The following is a 19,688-nucleotide window of genomic DNA, read 5'->3' on the forward strand; positions in this document are numbered from 1 at the left end:
CAATTTTGTTAATTTAATCAGGTAACAAAGAAGTCTGCAGCCTCCCTGTGAAGGAGACAGATCCCTTCCCAGCAGGGATGTGTTAGAAATGCTGATTCATCTGCAAAATGGTCCAATCCCAGAAATCCTTTAAACTCATATTACATAATCTCCTACCCCAATCAGATCTATGGGCAAAGGGGACCCAACCACCAGTTTCCCACTTGGGTCTCACTGTGCCGGTGGCACAGCTTTGCTCCCAGGGAAACTCCACTGTGACAGCGACAGCAAAATGCAACGGGACCATTCAGTCTTTGACAAGCTCCCATGCCCACCTCACGAAAACACACCCTGAGTCTCTTGGAAGCTGGGTTGGTCACAGACACCATTTTTAATCATGAGGATGTGTACAACTACCTCCTGCTTATCATACATACCTCGAAAATATGTTTGGTTTTGCTGCTGAGCAGTGATATGTGGTGTTTATAGGGGACATCACTCATTGTAAGGACTCGACTATACTTTGTACTTGACATACAGTCAATGAATGGCCAATGAGATAAAACTAGCTAGATATATGGATGTCCTCCTGCACTGCAAATGACCTGGCACGCAGATGTGTTTTACTCTCAGGTGCATCATCTTTGCAAAGCCATATTACTTTGTTGTTGCTGCTATTATTTGATTTATTTAGTCTTGCAGTCTCCATCTGATGGTTCAAATCCAGTAATAGCTTTGCTCTTTGATGGTGCCACTCTTAGAATTTTTTTGCTATCATTTTCACCAAGTCTGATTTTTCCATGATTCCTGGAGTCTGAAGTATTGTGATTTCATTTTTTTTTTTTTTTAATCTCAGCTTTCATAAAACAAAAGTGTGATCTTGTGGTTATGAAGGACAGACTGAGAAGGCTCTGAACTCATTACCTACTACTATTTAAAATTTTATCACTGTTTTGGGTTCAAGAATGAAAAACTAGAAAGCAGAATAAAGACAATAATTTTAAATATACACTTCATTTTATGAGAAGCTGGTTTACTCTTTTAGTAATTTTTACAGGTAACTTGTGCCAAGGAAAATGAAGAGGATAAAATGCCTTTAATGGATAGCTATAAATTTCTCCACTTTTTCTATGATCTCAGTAATCTCTGGCATTTCATACCTTTGCAGTGTACTTTTTTATTCACATCAAGAGATGGCCTCAGTCAAAACGTAAAAAGGTTATGAGAGGGAAAAGACTTGCACAGCTTCCAGATTAATTTATAAAAAATCCCCACTGTAGGTTTTGCAGATATGCGCAGAATTAAACTTTCAAGAGTGCATCAGAAGGTGCAGAGAGGGAGGGCAAGGGAGCCCCTGGGCAGGGCTGTGCCCTGCTGTCAGTCTGAGACCGAGGGTCCGGGACAGAGGTTCAAAGAGGGTGCTGGGCAGTGGCCTCGTGACCATGCCAGCCTAGCAAGGCGTGAAGAGCGTGCACACAGCCGACAGAGCAAGCCAACAGATCCTAATGGCTCGGGATAAACAGTAGAAGTCACAGCTGGAGAGCAAGCGGCAAGGATCGCTATGAGTAGCTTGGCTCTTTTTCTCACAGTTCTACAATCAGGTTCCCTGAAGAGATGGTAAGATACTAATTATGCACGGGATTTATTTCTGCAACTAATTTTTTCAGCTGTCCAAAACACAGTGATTTATCTTTTCTCCAAACAATTTTCAGAAAAAATAAAATCTAAAAATTGTTCAAACTACAAGTCATCAACTGAGGGACAACTATTAGTGCTCAAAGCGGCAGATGTGCGTGCATTTCCATTTCCATCTGTCTTCTTGGTAGCTACAGAAAATCACTAGATATGATTTTTCTTTTCTAATCTGAAGTGGAGAAGCTTTTCTAATCAATACCATCTTAATTCTGGCACCTTGTAAATCTGCCTAAGTTTGTTCCACTGAGAGCAGCTCACTCTGTTTTTTGGGCTGACTGCTGCTGGAGGACAGGACAGCTGGGCAGCAGAAACCTCTTTGCACAGCCTGGTGTGCAGCCACAAGACCAGTTTTTCCTGATGGGTGAAAAAGAATAAAACTTTGCTCCTGTGTCTGATCTTGCATCAGTTCCACCACAGGTGGTTTTCTCCATGCGCTTCAGATGCCTCCATGAACACCCTTCCATCTTTGTACTGCTTCTCAGGGGGCTCTTGCCAAGGGCTCCTCCAGCAGAAGGCCGAGGAACAACCCCTTCTGTGCCACAGGGAAACCTTAATAGCTGCAGGTTCACAGCCCACAGTGTTAGTTAACAACTCGGCTCCTCCTTCTAGCTTCCAATAGGATAGAGGGGGATCTCCTGATGTAAACCCCAACTTAAAGGCAGGGCCTTGTCACAGCTTTTAGGAAGTACAAATGTGGTCAATAGGAGCCTTGGCAGCTCTCCCTCAGCCCTGTGACACTGCCTGGTCTCGGTGGCTGTGACACACAGATGTCCCTGGCCTCTGACACCTGCCCTGCCCACTCGTGTGCTCTCCCTGAGGGGTGATGGCCCCAGCACAGCCAACACATCCAGACACCTACTGGAAACACCTGTCCTCCATGTGCTCTGTTTGTCAGAGGGGGAGCAAAGTTTGACCTTCCAAGGCAGGAGAGGCAAGGCACCACGGGATGCTGGGCATTGCAAGCACGGGCTGCTCGGCTGGCAGCAGCGCAGGGCTGTAGGGAGCATCACACCACGGAGTGAAGAGCAGGGAGAGTGGAGGGGCCCTGTCCCAGCCAGTGCTACTGCAGTGGGGCCGGGGCGTGGTGGGCACCAGTGGGATGGGATTGTCCTCCCAGGCACAGGCGACTTTAGGACTTCTGCTCCTGGCACAGACCAGTGCCTGCAGGAGAGAACAAACCCTCTTGCCTGCAGGAATCACGCTGAGGAGCTGCTGCTGCTGACACTAGGAGCTCGGGGATTTCAACACTCACTTCCATACTGTCCTTGCAACGTGCTATTTACCTTCTCTCTTCCTTGGCTGTGCCCAGATCTTACCTGCGTATCTTAATTCTCATCTGTTTTCGCATAAGATACATTTTAGCCCTGCAGCATTGTGCTGCTATGACAACAGGCTTGCACTTCTGCTGCTTTCACACCCTTGTTTTTCTTGTATTAGGACTCTTCCCCTCATCTCACAGCCTTGCTCTAAAGACATGACTTCATCCTTTATTTTGTTTTCAGCAGAATGCACTGTATGTTCTATTGACTGTTTCCCAAGAAGTGTTTTTAGTGCCTGAGCTACCCAGAGAAGGTGGAGACCTACTACATCCATTGCTAGATCCACAGCTGACTGCCTGTGTCCTGGCATTCAGAAGTAGCCAAAAGTTTCTAAAAAAGGATACCTTGTGCTACTCAGGATTGCAACAGACCCAGCTTTCGGCTCAGCTGAACAACCACAACCCACTTCCACTGACTTTGGGAATAACGGTTTAAGTGTGCCATGTTTTTACAGCAAAGCAATTGGGAATACCACAGACAAGGGAACGCGGTTATTTCTAAACATGGTTGTTTCCTCCACGAATTTCCTCACACGTACAAAGTAAGTGAGGAAATCCGTGAGGACCGTAGACAGAGCGTGCCAACACACACGTTAACAGGAACAGAATAATTAAGGAGCAGAGAGAGGAAATAAAACCCCAACAAGTATGAGGTCTGCAAGATTTTGAAGCTGAATTGTTTTGTTCTGCAGTAATCAGAAGTTATGAAGTTCTTAAATAAACGTGTCCTTAAACAGAAATACCTGACTTTACTTCATTTGTGTGTACAAATACATATTTAGTCAGTTACCTAGATCAAATAATGGCCAGTTTATGAGAGAAGCAGTCTACAAGCACTAAAAATCTGTAGTTAGTAAAGGTTTCTTTAAGAAAAAAAACCCTGTCATCTACAGATTTTTATAGAAGCGAACTGCAAATACAATCCCCTTCAGTAAGGCATGTTACATTTCAATCCTTTTTCATCTTTATGTCTTGATATCTTAAGTGGACTTTTTGACAAAAAAAAAATTAGAACTGTTTTATTGTTATAAACACAGTAATGGAAATAGAAGAGAGAATATTGTTCTGCAAAAAAAGGAAAATATTAAATAAAAAAAGTCTTTAGTATGGTGCAGTTAACTCAGTGTAAGCATACAGGAATAAACAGACTCAAAAGGACAGTGTGTCAAATTCTAAGTTAGAACAAATTTTCTGAGATCCAAAAACCTGTCTAGCTCTGTATTCCCAGTGAGTCTGTATGACTTTAACCTAACAAGTCTCTTGCTGCAAGTGAAAATATCACCATGAAATGGTAGGGGGGCTGTTCTAACACTATTTTTAGGTGGGATTCTAGGTTTTCTTGGACAATTTCTACAGACTTTATAAAATCATCTGAACCCCTGCATTATGGTCCACACCAAATATCCCAATTATTTTTGCTTTTCTAAGCACTTATGGGAAATACAGGGCTAAAAGCACACTTTCTTCAATTAGGTGTTTTTACGTCCTACCTCTCTCTCTTTAAAGACAAATCTTGAGGGAGAAACGTCCTGCACACCAACAGCACAGGATGCCAGTTCCCTACGCTCAGCTACAGAGCAGGTACTGCAGCAAGTAAAATTTCATTATTGTCCTCCCACGATATCTCAGTCTCAGGATGCATCTCTTCCATATCTGAGATTCTACCAAGGCTTTTTATTGGAACACCTATTTAAGATCAGGGATTGAGGATATGTTTAGATTTCTCCCTTCTGCAAATGACTATGGCAGCTGGAAATGCAACGTTGGGATGGCAGGCCTAGAATGGTGTAAGCACTTACAGGGAGCTATGAGAACTATTGATACAGATTTACACAGAAATAAGAAATGAAAGAGTACTCGGCATCATCTCAAAAGCAAAACTATTCTATAAGGCAGCCACACACCTCTCTGCTAATGAGGAGAGACTCTGTGGAGCAGCTTGTGCATCCAGCAGGACCTGGGGCTGTCCTGGGAGCAGGCAGCGTGGCGCTGGCAGATGTGCGCTGACAGCGGGAGCCCTTCAGCAGCTCCTGCTCTGGGAGCGCTGCCCGAGCCCTGGGCTGAGACAATCCTGAGGCTGAGCCCTGCCCAGAATCCCTTCCCAGACAGCAACAAGGTATCGTGCAGTGCTGGCAATGGTGACTTTCTCAGGCTGGTAATATGCCCATGAGGAACTGCACTAAGCTAACCAGAGTGTTTTAGAGATGTCACCACAAGAGTAATTTCATTGAATACTAAATTGACTTGATGTTAGACTGATTAATTTTTGACAGTACCGTCTACATCTCATCTACATCTCAGTTTCGACCGCTCAGAGCCCAAAACTTTGTATCCCTTTACTAAGGGACAGTAACAGAAGCTGACTTCTTCCTCTCCCTAACTCAGGGAAAATCTTTCCTTGGCACATGACTAGGAAAGCTGTAGATGCTCAAGGCTCATTCTTTTCCCTCTTTGGCAGATGAATTGGAATATGGCAGGTAAGGAAACCAAAAAGATGTGCTCCAAGAGCAGCCAGCACCTGCCTGGGACAACCATCCTTCCGTGTCTCCCATCCTCCTGCTTGTGGGTGGAGATGCAGAAACAGCCGTGTGGGAGGAGCCAGTGTCCAACCTGACATTATTCTAAAGCAAAACCTCTCCCTTGGGGAGGTCATCCTCTGGAAAAGGAAAGAGAAGCAAAAGCTGCCGTGTATGTTCTCTGCCCTGGCTGTGCTTACACGGCAGCTTCAGAAATGTGAGTGGGATTTACTCTGTGGTTTCACCCGGGACACTTATTTACAAGTGCAGTCCTTTGAGTTGGTTGGCTCTGGACTGCAGCAGGGGCTGCCTTTGCCCCCTTCTCCCTTTCATGCAGCTGAATGTGTATAGAAAAACCTTGATGGCCATCTTTTCTTTCTCCTTCCCTTGGTGGGCCCTGTTAACACAAGAGGATGCAGTCCTGCATGATCACAGAGATAACAATGTTGGGAGCTAGGAGCTCTCCCTCCTGTTTGGCTGTTCTTTGGCCCGTGGGGCCGGGCCATCCACAAGGTTGGACAGGCAGCTGCCTGAGCCTGCCTCTGCCCACAAACAGAAGCATAATCAGGACAAGGAACCATTCTACACAAAGCATATTGGAATTAACTAGATAAGTAAAGAGTTGGAAATAATGCATCAGACACGCCTGACAATGTCTAAACAATCAAATGGCAATGGTGTTCATTATCTCACTAAAAGAAAAATAATATTTTTTTTTAATTTAATTTGGTCTATTAAAAATGAGGCTGTGTTAAATACTGACAGAACTTTCTAAGTTATACCTCTTTTGCTGACGTAATAGATGTTATGCAGAAGTTTGCCTGCAGAAAGATTCTGAATATCATTTATTTGTGTGTCACTTTGCTATTGACAAAACTACAGATCTACAGAGAAAGCAGTACAGAGAAAAAAATCCATTATCATTATTATCCTATGACTGAGTAAATGTGCACATATTTGGATGCAAATGCAATTCAGAGTGCAAGAAAATGAAGGAATGAAAATAATTTCTCTGGAGTTTTCTCATTCGCCAGTAACACTGCTGTTACTGTAAGCAAGTCGACACTCATTAAATGTTTGTTCATTACTGTTCGGTAATATGTCAAAAGGAAAACAGAAAATAGTGAGCGGCTCTGTACCACAGTTCTGTATGTGCCTATAGTGGAAATAAAATATAAATAAATTCACTGTAACAGTTATTTCATTGTTTAGTAAAGAGAGAGATCTCCCTGAAGTCTCTTACAATAGGTGTTTGCATCTGTTTTTACATTTTAGAAGAGACACTCCTTGATATGATTAAGAAGAATTAACGTTGGCTTTTATATGGGCTGTCAGTTTGACATCCAGGGGAAAAAAACCAAAACAAAAAACAATGCTGAAATCTTTTGGGCTTCCAAAAGGCAACAGCAAAAATGTGCAGGATTGAGCTAGCCACACCTCTGGTTATTTCCAAATGTTCCTTTCCTTTTTCTTGAGTGAACTCGACCCTCTTAACACTCAAGTTTTTGCATCTATAATCCCTGTTTTTCTTTCCACAATCGTTCAAAACTACTGGGGTATAAACTAGAGCACCAGCTTCAAGAAACGCAGGTTTCTGACATGTTATGATATATAGTACAGTGAGATGTCCTGTCAGATTGTGACTCGCACACTCCGTGCTGCTCAAGTGGGAAGATGCTGCCTGCTCTAACTTGAACTGGCAGCACAGGCTGCACCATGCCTGCAGTCTATAGCTGGGCTGGGTTTTCTCTTCATCTATGAAACCGGTGGTGGTGGGCTGGGAGTGGAGGGGGAAAAACCACTACCCACCAAAAATAAGCTGCTGAGTTATGTCATTTGCCTTGATGAGCAGTGAGAAGAAGGTTTTGTGCTACACCTCTTCATGCAGAAGTGCAGTTCAGACACAGCAGCAGCCCCCAAAACCATTCTTGGCAGCCTGATAGACTGGTACCTAACTGTTTTTGAAGTTTGAGTTTATCAAAGCCCGAGACACCTTAACTCGGGAACACAACTGCCACGCGAGTAGAGAGACGCCGAAAAAATTATTTAAGCAAGCCAGACTGCCCTTCTCACTTCACCCAAAGCAAATAAAAGCAAAATGGGGAAAATAGAAAAAGACTGGGGGGGGGGGGGAGGGGGGGGGGTTTGGTCGGTTAAAAAAAAAAAAAAAAAAAGGGAAAAAAGGATGAGGAAGAGAGCGGAGCCCGCGGCGCTGGCGGGGAGCGGTGCCGGCTCCCCGCGGCGGGCGGGCGTCCCAACTGTTGCAGGGAGGTGACCGGGGAGCTGCGGTGGCAGCGCCCGTGCCGGGCGGGCAGAGCACGGCAGGCGCGGCTGGGTCCGTGCCGGCGGGCAGGTGCGGGGAGCGGGGCGGGATGCGGGGCGCCGGGCCAGGCGGGGTGGCGATGCTCGGGGCCGGGGGACCCGCCGGGGTTACCTTGAGGATGAGATCGGTGTGGTGCTGGTCCAGCATGTTGGCCTTGCGGAAGGAGGTGATGATCACCCGGCCGTACCTCCCAGGCGTCTGCAGGTCGGAGTAGAGCCGGTGCTTGGAGCGGTTCACCGGGAAGAGGCTGTCCACCAGGTTCCTCTCGATCTTGGCCAGGCTGTGCGTGGGGGCCAGGAGGTGCTCCACGCTCTCCTCCACCTGGTAGCGGCTGAAGCTGGCGCCCAGCAGGATGGAGATGAGCACGGGCGCCGAGGCGAAGAACACCGGGTGGCTGGCGACGAAGTGGCCGAGCCGGGAGAAGGACGTCCCCAGCCCCCTGTGCAAGACCTGCCGCAACATCCTAGTGCGGAGGGCGCGCAGGAGAGCGAGCGCCGCGCCGGGGCCCCCGCAGCTCCCCCACGGCCCCCGCAAGACCATGGGGCAGCCCCGCCGGGCGCCGCCTCCCCGCCGGCCGCGGCTGCGGGGGGCCGGGGGCCGCCGCCGCGCGTGTGCGTGTGTGTGCGGTGTGTGTGCGCGCCCGCCCGCCCGTGTGCGTGCGCGGGGCGGCTCGGGCGCCCGTCCTCCCGCAACGCCGCCGTGCCCGAGAGGAGTTTCCCGGCCCCTCGGTGCCTCACTTCCCAACCCGCCGCCCCTCGCCGCGGAGCGGCGGCACGGACCGCCGGGGTGCGTGTGTGTGTATGTGTGTGCGTGTGCGTGTGTGTGTGTGTGTGTGGGGTGCGTGTGGGGGGGCAGCCCCGCCGCCGCCCCGCCGCGGGAAGGGGCAAGCGCCGCTCCCCGCCCCCGCCGCGGAGTTTGCGCGGGAGCGGGGCTGCCCGCAGACTGCTGACTAATCCCCCGGCCGCGGCAGGCGAGGCGAGGCGGGGCGGGCGCGTAAAGCCCTCCGCGGCGCCCCCGCCGCCGCCGCCCTCCGCCCAGGGGCGCGGGGCCACGCCGGGCGGCGCCGAGCACGGGGCGGCGGGCGCAGCGCCGCGCCTCCCGCCGGGGCCGCCCGCCCGCGGCCGCGCTCCGGACGCCGCGGCGCGCCCCGCCCCGCCCGGCCCCGCCCGCCGCCGCCGGCACCGCCGCCCCCGGGACGACGGGGCAGTGCGGGCTGCCCGCGGCCCCGACGGGCGGGCGGCGAGGCGCGGAACGGCCGCCCCCCGTGGAGGGGGAGTTGGGTGTATTTCGTGGGGGGCTTTGTTGCGGGGACCCGCCGTCAGAAACGTCCGGCGGTTCCCCCGGCACCGAGGGCGGGCCGCGTCCCGGGGTGCCCGACGGTGCGCTCCGCGGTCCCGCCGCACGGCTACCGCGGCGGCGCCGGCAGCGCGGCGCGGCACAGCCCGCCGGCCCCGCGCGGCACGAGTGGGCATGTGCGAGCGCCGCACATGCCCATTAGGGAAAGCGGGTGCCGGCGGCGAGGCTGTCCCTGCCCGTCTCACGGTCCCCGGCCGCTGGCATCGTCTCCGGGGCCGCCCCGGGCTGGCCCGGCGGTGCCCCGCGCGGGGAGCCCCGGCACCGCGCCGTGCCCCGGCAGCGCCGCCGCTTCCCTCAGCGAGAACCCGCAACCCCGGCGGCTGTGGCTGAGCGCGCTGCCCACCTCTGTGTAGGTACAGACCGTCCTCGCAGGATGCGGTTCGGGGGCACGGCCTCGTTTTTAAACACAAATTGTATTTAAATAGCAGAAACGAGCACAAATGCCCTGGTTGTTGGCATATTTGGGCACGCTGATTCCTAGCGCTGTTACGTGGCCCAAGCTGCTACTTCCCAATCCAAAGGTGTTGGTAATTTGTGTCCAGTTACTACCCAGGCCGGTGGTTTTACAAATCTGAGAAAAGGAAGTTTCTGTTTGACGGCTATTACATGTAATGCTGCATAAAACGGCAGTGGCTCCCTGTTTTGCTTGTTAATAGGCTGACAGTCATCCTCCCTTTTACATTTCAGTAGTGTCTGACCCTAAGTTAATGTTTTGTCATGGACACTTCATGCACAAAACCTTGACATCATTCCTGTCTCCTCACAGCTAGGTCACACAGCTTGAATGCTAAACTCTTTCCATGTTTCACTTGTAACACGGTGAGGGAGTCAGTGGCTTGATTAACCATAGGCAAGGTCGGTAAGGTCCCAACATCTCCTGGTTCTTCTGTGTTTCGTGCCCAAGACCAGAAATGACTCCAAGAGTGATCCGCCTATGAGGTCAATGCAGCTGCATCTAGAGTGCCCACTCTAGGGATGCTGGAGTTTGTAACACAATTGTGCCTCTGCTTGGTTCCACTCCCACAGAGGTGGGTTCCCACTGCTTGTATCAGTCCTACGTAAGTTTAAGAAAGAAAATTTAATTTGAATATTTTAAAGAACATTTCAAAGGTGGACATGGAAGCACAGAGATGGCAGAGGACTGGACCCGAATTTAGGTGACCATCCAGTACTAGGTCAGGCCTCAGAGCCCAGGTCTCTTGTCTCCCAGTCCAGCACTTTCCCCTCACTGCCCGTGACTACACACAGATCTGAACACAGGCTTACTCACCTCATTGTGTGTCAAGGGAATGTTGGGATGTGCCTAGTGCTCTACATCATTAGCAACAAGTAAAGAACTTTTGTCATTGCTGCAGGCAGTATCATCTGTGCTGTTTTTTTTTTTTGGGTCTCCATTAAAGATATTTTCTCATTATTAAAAATGGAGATTATTAATTGTTTCAGTAACCATCCAATGGCCAAGTCACAGTTCTCCAGGGTATCTCAGGAAAACTAGTTTGAGGATCTGACATCTAGCCCAGTTCTCAGCATATTAACTTTGGGTAAGCTGTACACCCCAGGAACACTCAAAGAATTATTTGAGATCATTGGACCCAACCATTAACAATACATTCACATTTTTGCAGGGGCATAGAGGAAAAAACTGATGCATCAACAGTTGTACTGGATATTCCTCTGTCTTCCCAGAGAAGTGTCAGTTCTATTGCCTGTTGTAACCAGCATCAGGCTGTGCTGTTTGCTGCAGTGGAAATGATGTCTTTCCAAAGAGAGTCATGGGTTTTCACTCCACAAAAGTCTGCCTCCCTTTGGACAAAGGAAATGCCCTGCGTTTGTCTGTGGGGTTGCCCATAGAGGAGGGACATATGGGGGAATGTGGGGCAGCTTGACGTGTGCTACTGGAGCTCAGGCGTGTGTGCTGGAACCGTGCTGAGTACATTACAGTGCCGCAAGCACCCTGGGGATGTTACCAAAGCAGAGGGGAAACCTGCATACTCCTGACCCTGCAGGTAGTGAAATCACCTTGGCACTGAGCATCATTGCTCTGGCTCTCTAAAACTTGCTGTCACAATGCATTCTGTGGGAATGTGGTTGTCAGGAGTGGAACATCTGGAGGCATCCCCCAGCACTCTGTGAAGACCAAAGCCCAGTGAGCTCTCTGTTGCAGGGGAAGGGGAAAGCTGGCAGCACGTGCTGCACAGCAAGCACTGAGCATTAACCTGCTCTGCATTTCTTTTGGAGCAAAATGGAAGGGTAGGATTTCTATCACATGTGTGTGCCACTCTGCTACGGCTCTGAATGGCGCTTTACAAAATAGATAATGATGTCTCATTGCTCCAGAGAGTTTCCAAACTAAATTAAGAAAGAATGATGGGAAGAGATGACCGTACAATGAGGTGCAGATGCTGGGAATAGGGATAATGAGGGGGGAACAATATGATTATGTCCTTTCAAAGCAAATGCCTCAGGGTAGCTACTTTTGGGGACAGAGTATAAAAGGGGCATGGGGAAGATGTGACGCAAAGGCAGCATCAGCACAGGGTTTGAGTCGGCCCTCAAGAGCAGATTTGTCTACTGGGGAGCATTTGTTGAGTCTCAGATCCCTGCAAAAAGACTGCCTTGACCCACGCTCACGTGCTCTCAAGGCCAAAGAGGTCATGTGGATTAGCATAAGGCCATGGTGTCATTCCCAGCGCCTGCAGGGCCTTGGTGGGTTCAAGCAACCCAGAGCCCAGGTTTAGGATGACATGAGCATCCGGAAATGAGCATATCTTTATGCATCTGCTCAAATCTTGTTATGAGGGGAAGTTTAAAAACTAATGTGAGAGGAAGAAGTTGACATGGTTTTATTTAAAATAACTTCTTTCTCCTATCTCTCCAACAGTGGTCCAATGACAGAAAAAACTGAGAGAAGTGAGAGAGGAGAGGATTCCTGATGAGTAACTTCAGATGAGTGAAGAGGGCCTAGAGGAAAGGAAAGGTGTCAGGAGCAGCTGGGATGGCTGTGGGAGGTATGCAGAGAATCAGGATTTTGCATTGTTTAGTTAGGCATGAGGAACCACAAGATATTTTAGGAGCATGAGCAGGGGATTTAGTGCTGCGAAAGGGGAATGTTTTTACCAACAGGGCACTGAGCAAAGCGTAATGCAGGTTCCAGCTGGAGGCTGGAGAGAATGAGGTTACCCACAGTGAGGAGATGGGTAACAAAGGCTTTTTTTTTTAAATAAAAAAAGGGAACTGAAAAGAAAAAAATCAAGGAGAGTTTAATAATTATTGTTAGACTCTTAAGGGTTGCAAAACCTTTTTTAATGACACTGGTTGTGTTACGCTGATTCATATTGGTGGAAGGTCTTGGTGGTGACATGGAAAGACCCTGTGCTTTGTGCCAAGGGATCAAGACAACATGTAGCCAGTCCAGGATGGCTGGGGAGAGAAGTAGTTTTCATTGCATCACCCGACCAAGCTCTGCTCTGTGTTTCTTGGCCTCAGGTCTGGGACCTGGGCCAATGCCAATTAAATTGGTGAGGGCACAGACAAGGTTAATGATAAAGTTAATCTCCCATTGCTGATTGGTGAGGGATCCTCACAACTTGCAACTTTTGTCCATTTGCAATTAACAGAAAAATGAAGCAGAAGGAGGCATCCTCCTTATTTCCAGCCTGGGTTCCATCACAGTAGGAGTATTATACACAGGTATCACTCTTTTCTCTCATATGTGCTATGCTTCTCCCAGAAGGATGACAATTTTCTTATACTAAAAAGGGCTTTCTAGAAGCAACCTTGGGAAATTGAAAGCTGGTCTCAGTGCAGTTAGTAGTTTATAATTAATCAGTGAAACTTTACTTGCCTATTTTCCTCTCCTCAGCCTCACCTTCTTTTGGCTGGCACTGAGGGGTGGGACATCATGGGCACAAACAGCATGATCAGAGCTTAAGAACCCCAAAACTAAGGTGACTTTTTAAACTGTGCAACCAGAGAAAGAAGAAATTAAATAGAGGAACAAAGCAGCACCACAGCCTGTCTATTCCCTCTCTACAGCAGTCCTTTGGGTTGTGAAGGATGGGGCTGTATCAAGAACAGCTGCTTTCTTAACCCAGCATACAAACCAGGAAGCAATGCACTGCCAAGGGATGGCCACACATTTTGCAATCTGCATCCACAGATTTCATTGCTAGAATTCAAGATGGCAGGTTTCTTACCTCCCTGAAACAGGCTACTGACAAAATCAATCATGTTGGAATTTTTTCTTCAGTGTGTGCAAGCCCCTAATGTTCACCAAATGGAAGGGAGGAGAGGGACAAGGGTGAGGAAGAGGCTGTGCATGCCCTTTGACGTTGCACTCCCCAGTGCCCTGACGTGCTGCCACCCGTGACAGGACACACACACTCCACACGCTGGACTTGCTAATGCAGATCTTGGGAGAAATCACAGGAACTGAAATACCTGTTTGCATCTGCTGAAAAGAATCTTCCCTCCTGCTCCTGCATGACGACATCTCTTTGCAGTCTGTCCTGTAAAATGCAAATATGTAAATGCTCCTCTCTGGCCTGTTCCTCCAAGTGGATAGAGAGATATATGAAAACAATGTAAATCACCAAGAAATACTTTGACAGCTGGCACCTGATTCTTTCCCAAGTGCCCTGGTGGTCACTCTTCAGCAGCTCTTTGCTGATTCATGAGGACTGCTAAGAGAAAGCATGTGTGACATCTTTTACAGAGTGTAATAAAAGGAGGAAAGTGCCCTGTGTGGCTGGAACTGCAGTTCTGTGGTCTGTCTCTGAGATGCTCCATTAGCCTGCTCCTGGCAGTGATGATACAAAAACTGGAAATCCCCAATTGTACCATTAATATTAAAAGATTGAAAAAAACCCCTGGAATGTAACAGGGAGCCAGTGAGCCTGTGCTTTTTTATTTTTTATTTTTTTTTCTTTTTCTCCCCCCTCTGCTTGTATGAAAGTTCAGTAGAAGGGAAGGATGGATCTGATCCCTTGCATATTGGCACAGGCTGCACAAAACCACAGCTCTCCTTTGTTTGAGTTCCCCTATATCTTGTTAGATCCAGACTTACTTCTTAAGCTGAAATCTCTGTCTCTCTCTCTGGCTATGTTTTTGGCTCCACCATCTGATATTTGTGATTGACCAGACTATTAATCATGTCCTCTCACCTGTTTATTTTAAAAGAGTATCTGCTGACACTTCTGCCAGACCTAGGGAAAGGTCTTTCCTTCACCGTAAATAATAATGGCCTGATAAAAATATGGAGTCCTTCCTTGCAGAGAGATGGATTAAGTTCTTGTTTTGAAATGCAGTCTGAATGGTCCTGATGTACTGAAATGTTACAGCTAATATAAGCAGACGAGTCAATTTACAGCTTTCATACTACATTTTAAGAAACAAAACAAGCAGATGACAACACAATAAATTTGCTTGGTGTCCCAGTCTGGTTGATGTTAGCTGAATGCAGTTGTATTAGATAACTGGATCATGCAGCTTTCTAAAAAAATAGGAAATGCACAAATTTTATTAAGAACATGGTTTTGTCTAAAGAAGTGGACAGACTTAAACAATATATCCTTTGGGAAAAATGTCTGTCAGACAATGAAGAAGCATTGCTGTGTATGTGTTACCCATACACATTCAAAGGTCTTATTGGAGTAACCCTGATTATTTTGATATTGGAATACTACTAGAAAAGGAATTATAATACTCAGAGTTCAAAGGACCAAAATAGAAAAGAAGTTTCATTTGTAGGTAAATTATTTTAAGAAAATAAGTATTTTAAAATTAACTATCGTAGTTAAGTGTATAGAATGTATGACTTCTCTACTTTAAAGATAAAGCACTACTTTAAGAGATAAGCTTTAGTATAAAACAAAACATTAACTGGGAGTTTAGTAAATATGTCTAGAGATACTGGGATTTTTGGCAAAGTGTAACTCCTAGAATAGTGTGAATGTTTCTCTTTTGTTTATATGCCTTCATACAAAAATGGGCAAAAGAAGTAGGCTGCAAGTGAATGCAAAAGAAAACACATGGAGCTATTAAAATAGGTTAGCATTTGATTTCAGATTTAGGAATGAATACATACATATGCACACATAAAAGCACATGTATATGTGAAGGCACACACATACTATATATATATATGGAATATATGTAAATGCTTATTTATATATATATATTATATATTTACATAGGCTTAAATAAAAGTAGGAGATATTTAAGTTGGATACTAAAAATGCTTTTTAATGGTGACAGTTTCCTAATAGAAATGTGGAGCAGCAGGGTCACCTGAGAAGGGTGCAGGCTTTCCAGTCCTGGTGGATTTTTAAGAAGCAAGCTGGATAAATGTATAAGGTATGACATAAGTATTGCTAATCCCACTTTGGTGTAGGAGAATGGACTAGGTATCTCTGAGGACTCTGTCAGACAGCATTATTTTCTGTGACTCCAAGATATGAGCAAAGAATAGGTTAGATGACACACTTCCACATCTGATGAAGTATAAGAAAAATAGCCTGTGATTTGTGGATGCAAAAAGACTTATTTCTGAGCACAGTGAACAGCTCTTACTTAGCTCATCTACTTTCTCTTTCAAGAGAAAATGTGGGTTTGATGGAAGTCCCTGGCAGAGCAGCCAAATTGTGTAGACAGGGCTGATCAACCTATTTCTCCCTTGCTTTACTTCTTCATCTTCTGACTTACATCCCCTTTACAGCCTTTGGCTAGGCTTTGTGTCTCTAAAGCTGTTAGTAAAACAATTATCTAAATATATATTACAGATGTACAGCTTTGGACAGCACACTGACTCAGAAATGTCTTCGTACTGCTCTGTCACGTTCTTCCACCTGCATCTAGATTGCATATTGAGTCATATTGACAGTGTTGTTGGCTATAAAGTAAGAGACCTTCAGTAAAGGACATTTTAAAAAACCCTGTAATTTTTCTCCAGTCTTTCAGAATGTCTTTATGGACTGGTATCAGATTGAGTAGATTTTAGACAATATCACAGGGGTTTTGCATCATTTATAGGATGCAGCATAGATGACAGACCAAGGACTGAAAGCTGCTGGAATCAGGTTCTTCAGTTGCTGTGTTGCTGTAGGCAATTCACTTTTATTCACTCCTTGTCTCAGTTTCCCCATCCTTAAAACTGGGATGATAAATGTTGTCTGCCTCTTACAGGGAGTGGAATGACCATACTCAGCAATTTAGCAGCATTTAGGAAATACAGTATGATAAACCAGTGCAACGTTTTATTCAGACCAGAGAACCGTTACTGTAAGATCATTCTTAACATTATACTTCATGTTTTATCAACTGTTTTGAAATGTTGTCATGAGCCAAGTAATAAATACAATGAATTGTAATGGGAAAGTGAGTTTTACCTACTCTTTAACCAGCTCATTTTCAACTTCCCACAAATATGGATCCCAGATGGCCATTGTTACAGCCCTGCACCAGTGCTTTCTTGACAAACACCAGAAAATTGCACTAGGGATGTGTTTGTCAGCAGTTTGGATGTACCTCTGTGCTGCTGTCCTTTCTGTCTGTCACTAACACATCTTTCCCCTGCATTGCTGCAAACGCCCATGAATGAAGCCAGGGACTGTCAGGAATAAAATAGAAGAGGAGCTTCTTAGACCTTTAAGAAGCAAAACAACAGACAAAACAAACCAACCATATTATCATAAAGCAAGGGATTTGCCATTCTTACACCCCTTATATTAACATGTGTTCACTAAAAATGTACCACAACCATATTAAAATAGCTCCTGAAAATGTCCCATTACTTGCTTACTCCACACTGCCATGTCAAGAATATGCAGGACAGTAGAAGGTTTCTCAGAGTACTGTATTTAGGGTAAGACAACAGTCTGCCTGTTTTTGTTTTTAAGCACTAAAAGTCTCTCATGACAAAGCATGGATTGTACAGTTCTGGAAGAAACCCACATCAGTAAGTCACAGGTGTACCTTTTATGTGCAGGTGAAATGCATACAGTCTTTGAGAGAGGTCAGTTATTCTTAAGGCATGCACTTTCAGTTCAGATCCATCAGATAATTACGCAGATGTGTATTCAAAATAAGAAAACATTGGATTCCTTTTCTCTTACATGCTTTTTATAGGACTGGCTTGATTTTCCAATTGTTCCTGATGTTTCTGAGATAAAAAGAGAAGCAGGGAATTATCCTACTGTATGATGTACATTTGATTTTTATAGGGTTTTTGGGCTTGCTTTCTATGAAAGCTGCATTCCAAGCAGCACTTTCTGCTCATGAATATAGAATTACATTACTGTAAATGTTACATGTTGCTTTACATTTTAATTGAGGATCTGGTGTTCTACCTGGGTAAGTGCCCATCAGCATTAGATGACACACAATTAAAGCAGAGTGGCTAAACCTAATTTTCTAAGGCAAATGTTTAAAATCGCATCTGTGCCTATTTTTGGATCAAAACCCCTTATCAAGCTGTACACTGGCTTTCCTTGCAAATCCAAATGTGCAGACCATGGCAGTATGAATCATCAGCCTGTCTCTGATCAGCATTCAGGGTATATTCTGGTTTGTGTATAATACTAATTGAGTTTGGCTTTGCACCTGAAAGCACACGCTTTATTTTGACTGCATGAGAATATCATACAAGGAAAGACTCTTCTATATTTCAGTGAAATTTACTGTACATTTGTAGAAATCATTAAGAGTAATTTTTTTCCCTCAAGGCTGCTGCAAGCTTACATTTTGGTTCATGGGAGATGAATTCTATTCCTAAAACTAAAATCAGTATTTCATTATTCTGTAATACTTATGTTACAGTAGTACTTAGAGCTTCCTCTTGCTATTCCTATAAAATTCTTCCAAAATTCGGTAAATCATAATAATCTCCAAAGTCACTATTTGCACATGCTAAGCAGATGGTTCCTAAGAGATGGCTGCTTAAACCACACTCTTTTTAGCATGCTCAGTTTGGGGCTTTGCAATTGCTTTTTTTGGAAGCCAGGGGCTGCTCTGGTCCCTGGCAATTCTGCTAAGTTCGGGAGATTGTTTTCCTGTTTTTGTTTTCTTTTCTTTTTTTAATGAATCCTTCTCTGATATGATGGAATTAGCCTGACTGAAATGGAGAGGAAGAGAGGTGCATGAAGATACATAAATCTTAGGCAGCTGATGGAGAATAATGGTGCAGAGGGGAGCTGGGACCAGCAGGTAGGAAAACAGTGAGAGGAAGAATCCTGGTCTTGAGGAACACATTACTTACAGATGTGGAAAATGAACAGGGAGAAGTGTCTTTCACCATCACCATACATCACCCCTCTGTGTGTTTATGTGTCTCTTTTGTTGCCAGAGAAGACAATCCCAGCAAAGGGAGTGTTTTCTTCTCCCTTGAAAAGTTTCCTTCTTGGCTTGTGAGGTCAAAGTCTCTATATTAAGTCTTCAGATCTCTCAATGGGTCCTCTGATAATAATGCACTCAGGGACTCGTGTGGGGGATGGGAACCACATCTGCCCCCAGCTCCATTTCAGAATTTGTATGCAGGTATGTATTAAAGAACATTCATGTTGCAGAGTCAGGCACTGGAATGTTCAGAAACACCTTAATTCAGGTGCCAAAATGACATTAAATTGGCCTCAGTGTAAATATACATTTTACTTGCATGCTGACACATTAGCTTTTTTAGGATTAAGCCATTCCTTTTTAAGTGTCCAGGGTCAATTAAGGAAGGAGTCAGAGTTGCATATGGAATGAGTCTGTTCCCTGGAGGCCAGACCCTGTGTCATTTGCTGTAGGTGCTGGAATGTAGCTGTGGCTGGAATGAGAGGAAAGACGATTTAAAGAAAAGACTCAAGAGTTACATAGCTGTACATCCTCTTGCACATCAGGCTTTGTCCTTGCCTCTCACTGCTATGTCTGACTACCTGAAAACTCATACCTGAGAGCTAGGAACCAGAGTTTTGTCTGGGTAAACGTATGGGAGGAAAGGGCTTGAGTGGAAAACAGCTGCAGTAAGGTGGGTGAACTCAGCTTTGGCTTCTGAAATTTATCTGTCTTCTTGTCAGGGCTGGGAGATCCTGTGAGTGAAAGAGAAAATCAAGATAAGTGACACTAATCCCTGGGTCACTGGTCTGTAGCCAGAGGTCTGGGTGGCATAGAATGGCCTGGACAAAGGTAAAACTGGCTGCAGCTTGATAGAGGAGAGGGAGTAGGATATGAAGAGTGGCCAGGCTTTGGCACAATCAAACTCACAGATGTGAGAAAAAAGGTAATGAAAAAGGGAACCCTTCAGTAAGGTGGTGTTCAGGGTCGAGGGTGACTGCTAAGCTCCAGCATCTCTGGATAAAGCTTTGCAATTTCTTCCTGTTTGCCGTTGCTGAGTCTCTGCTGCTTTCAGGGTTCTTTGGGGATGCCACCAGCCCGCTGATGCATCAGCCACAGGCTGTAAACTGAGGATTACCTGGGGGAAAAAAGACTCGGTTAGTTCTTGTAGGGAGAGCAGTGCCTTCCATTT

At 46.0% G+C, this 19,688-nt stretch overlaps 1 protein-coding gene across 1 annotated transcript in view; it reads right to left on the bottom strand.

Moving 5' to 3' along the window:
• Positions 1-8,924, bottom strand: part of PTCHD1 (patched domain containing 1) — a 40,167-nt gene extending 31,243 nt beyond the window's left edge. Inside the window, exon 1 of the mRNA XM_058863133.1 lies at positions 7,943-8,924. Within this exon, the coding sequence (XP_058719116.1) occupies positions 7,943-8,371 (429 nt within the window). The 5' untranslated portion in view covers positions 8,372-8,924. The remainder of the gene's footprint in view (positions 1-7,942) is intronic.
• Positions 8,925-19,688: the final 10,764 nt, after the last annotated feature.

Source organism: Poecile atricapillus, chromosome 1, assembly GCF_030490865.1.
Source record: "Poecile atricapillus isolate bPoeAtr1 chromosome 1, bPoeAtr1.hap1, whole genome shotgun sequence".
Classification (NCBI taxonomy): Eukaryota; Metazoa; Chordata; class Aves; order Passeriformes; family Paridae; genus Poecile; species Poecile atricapillus.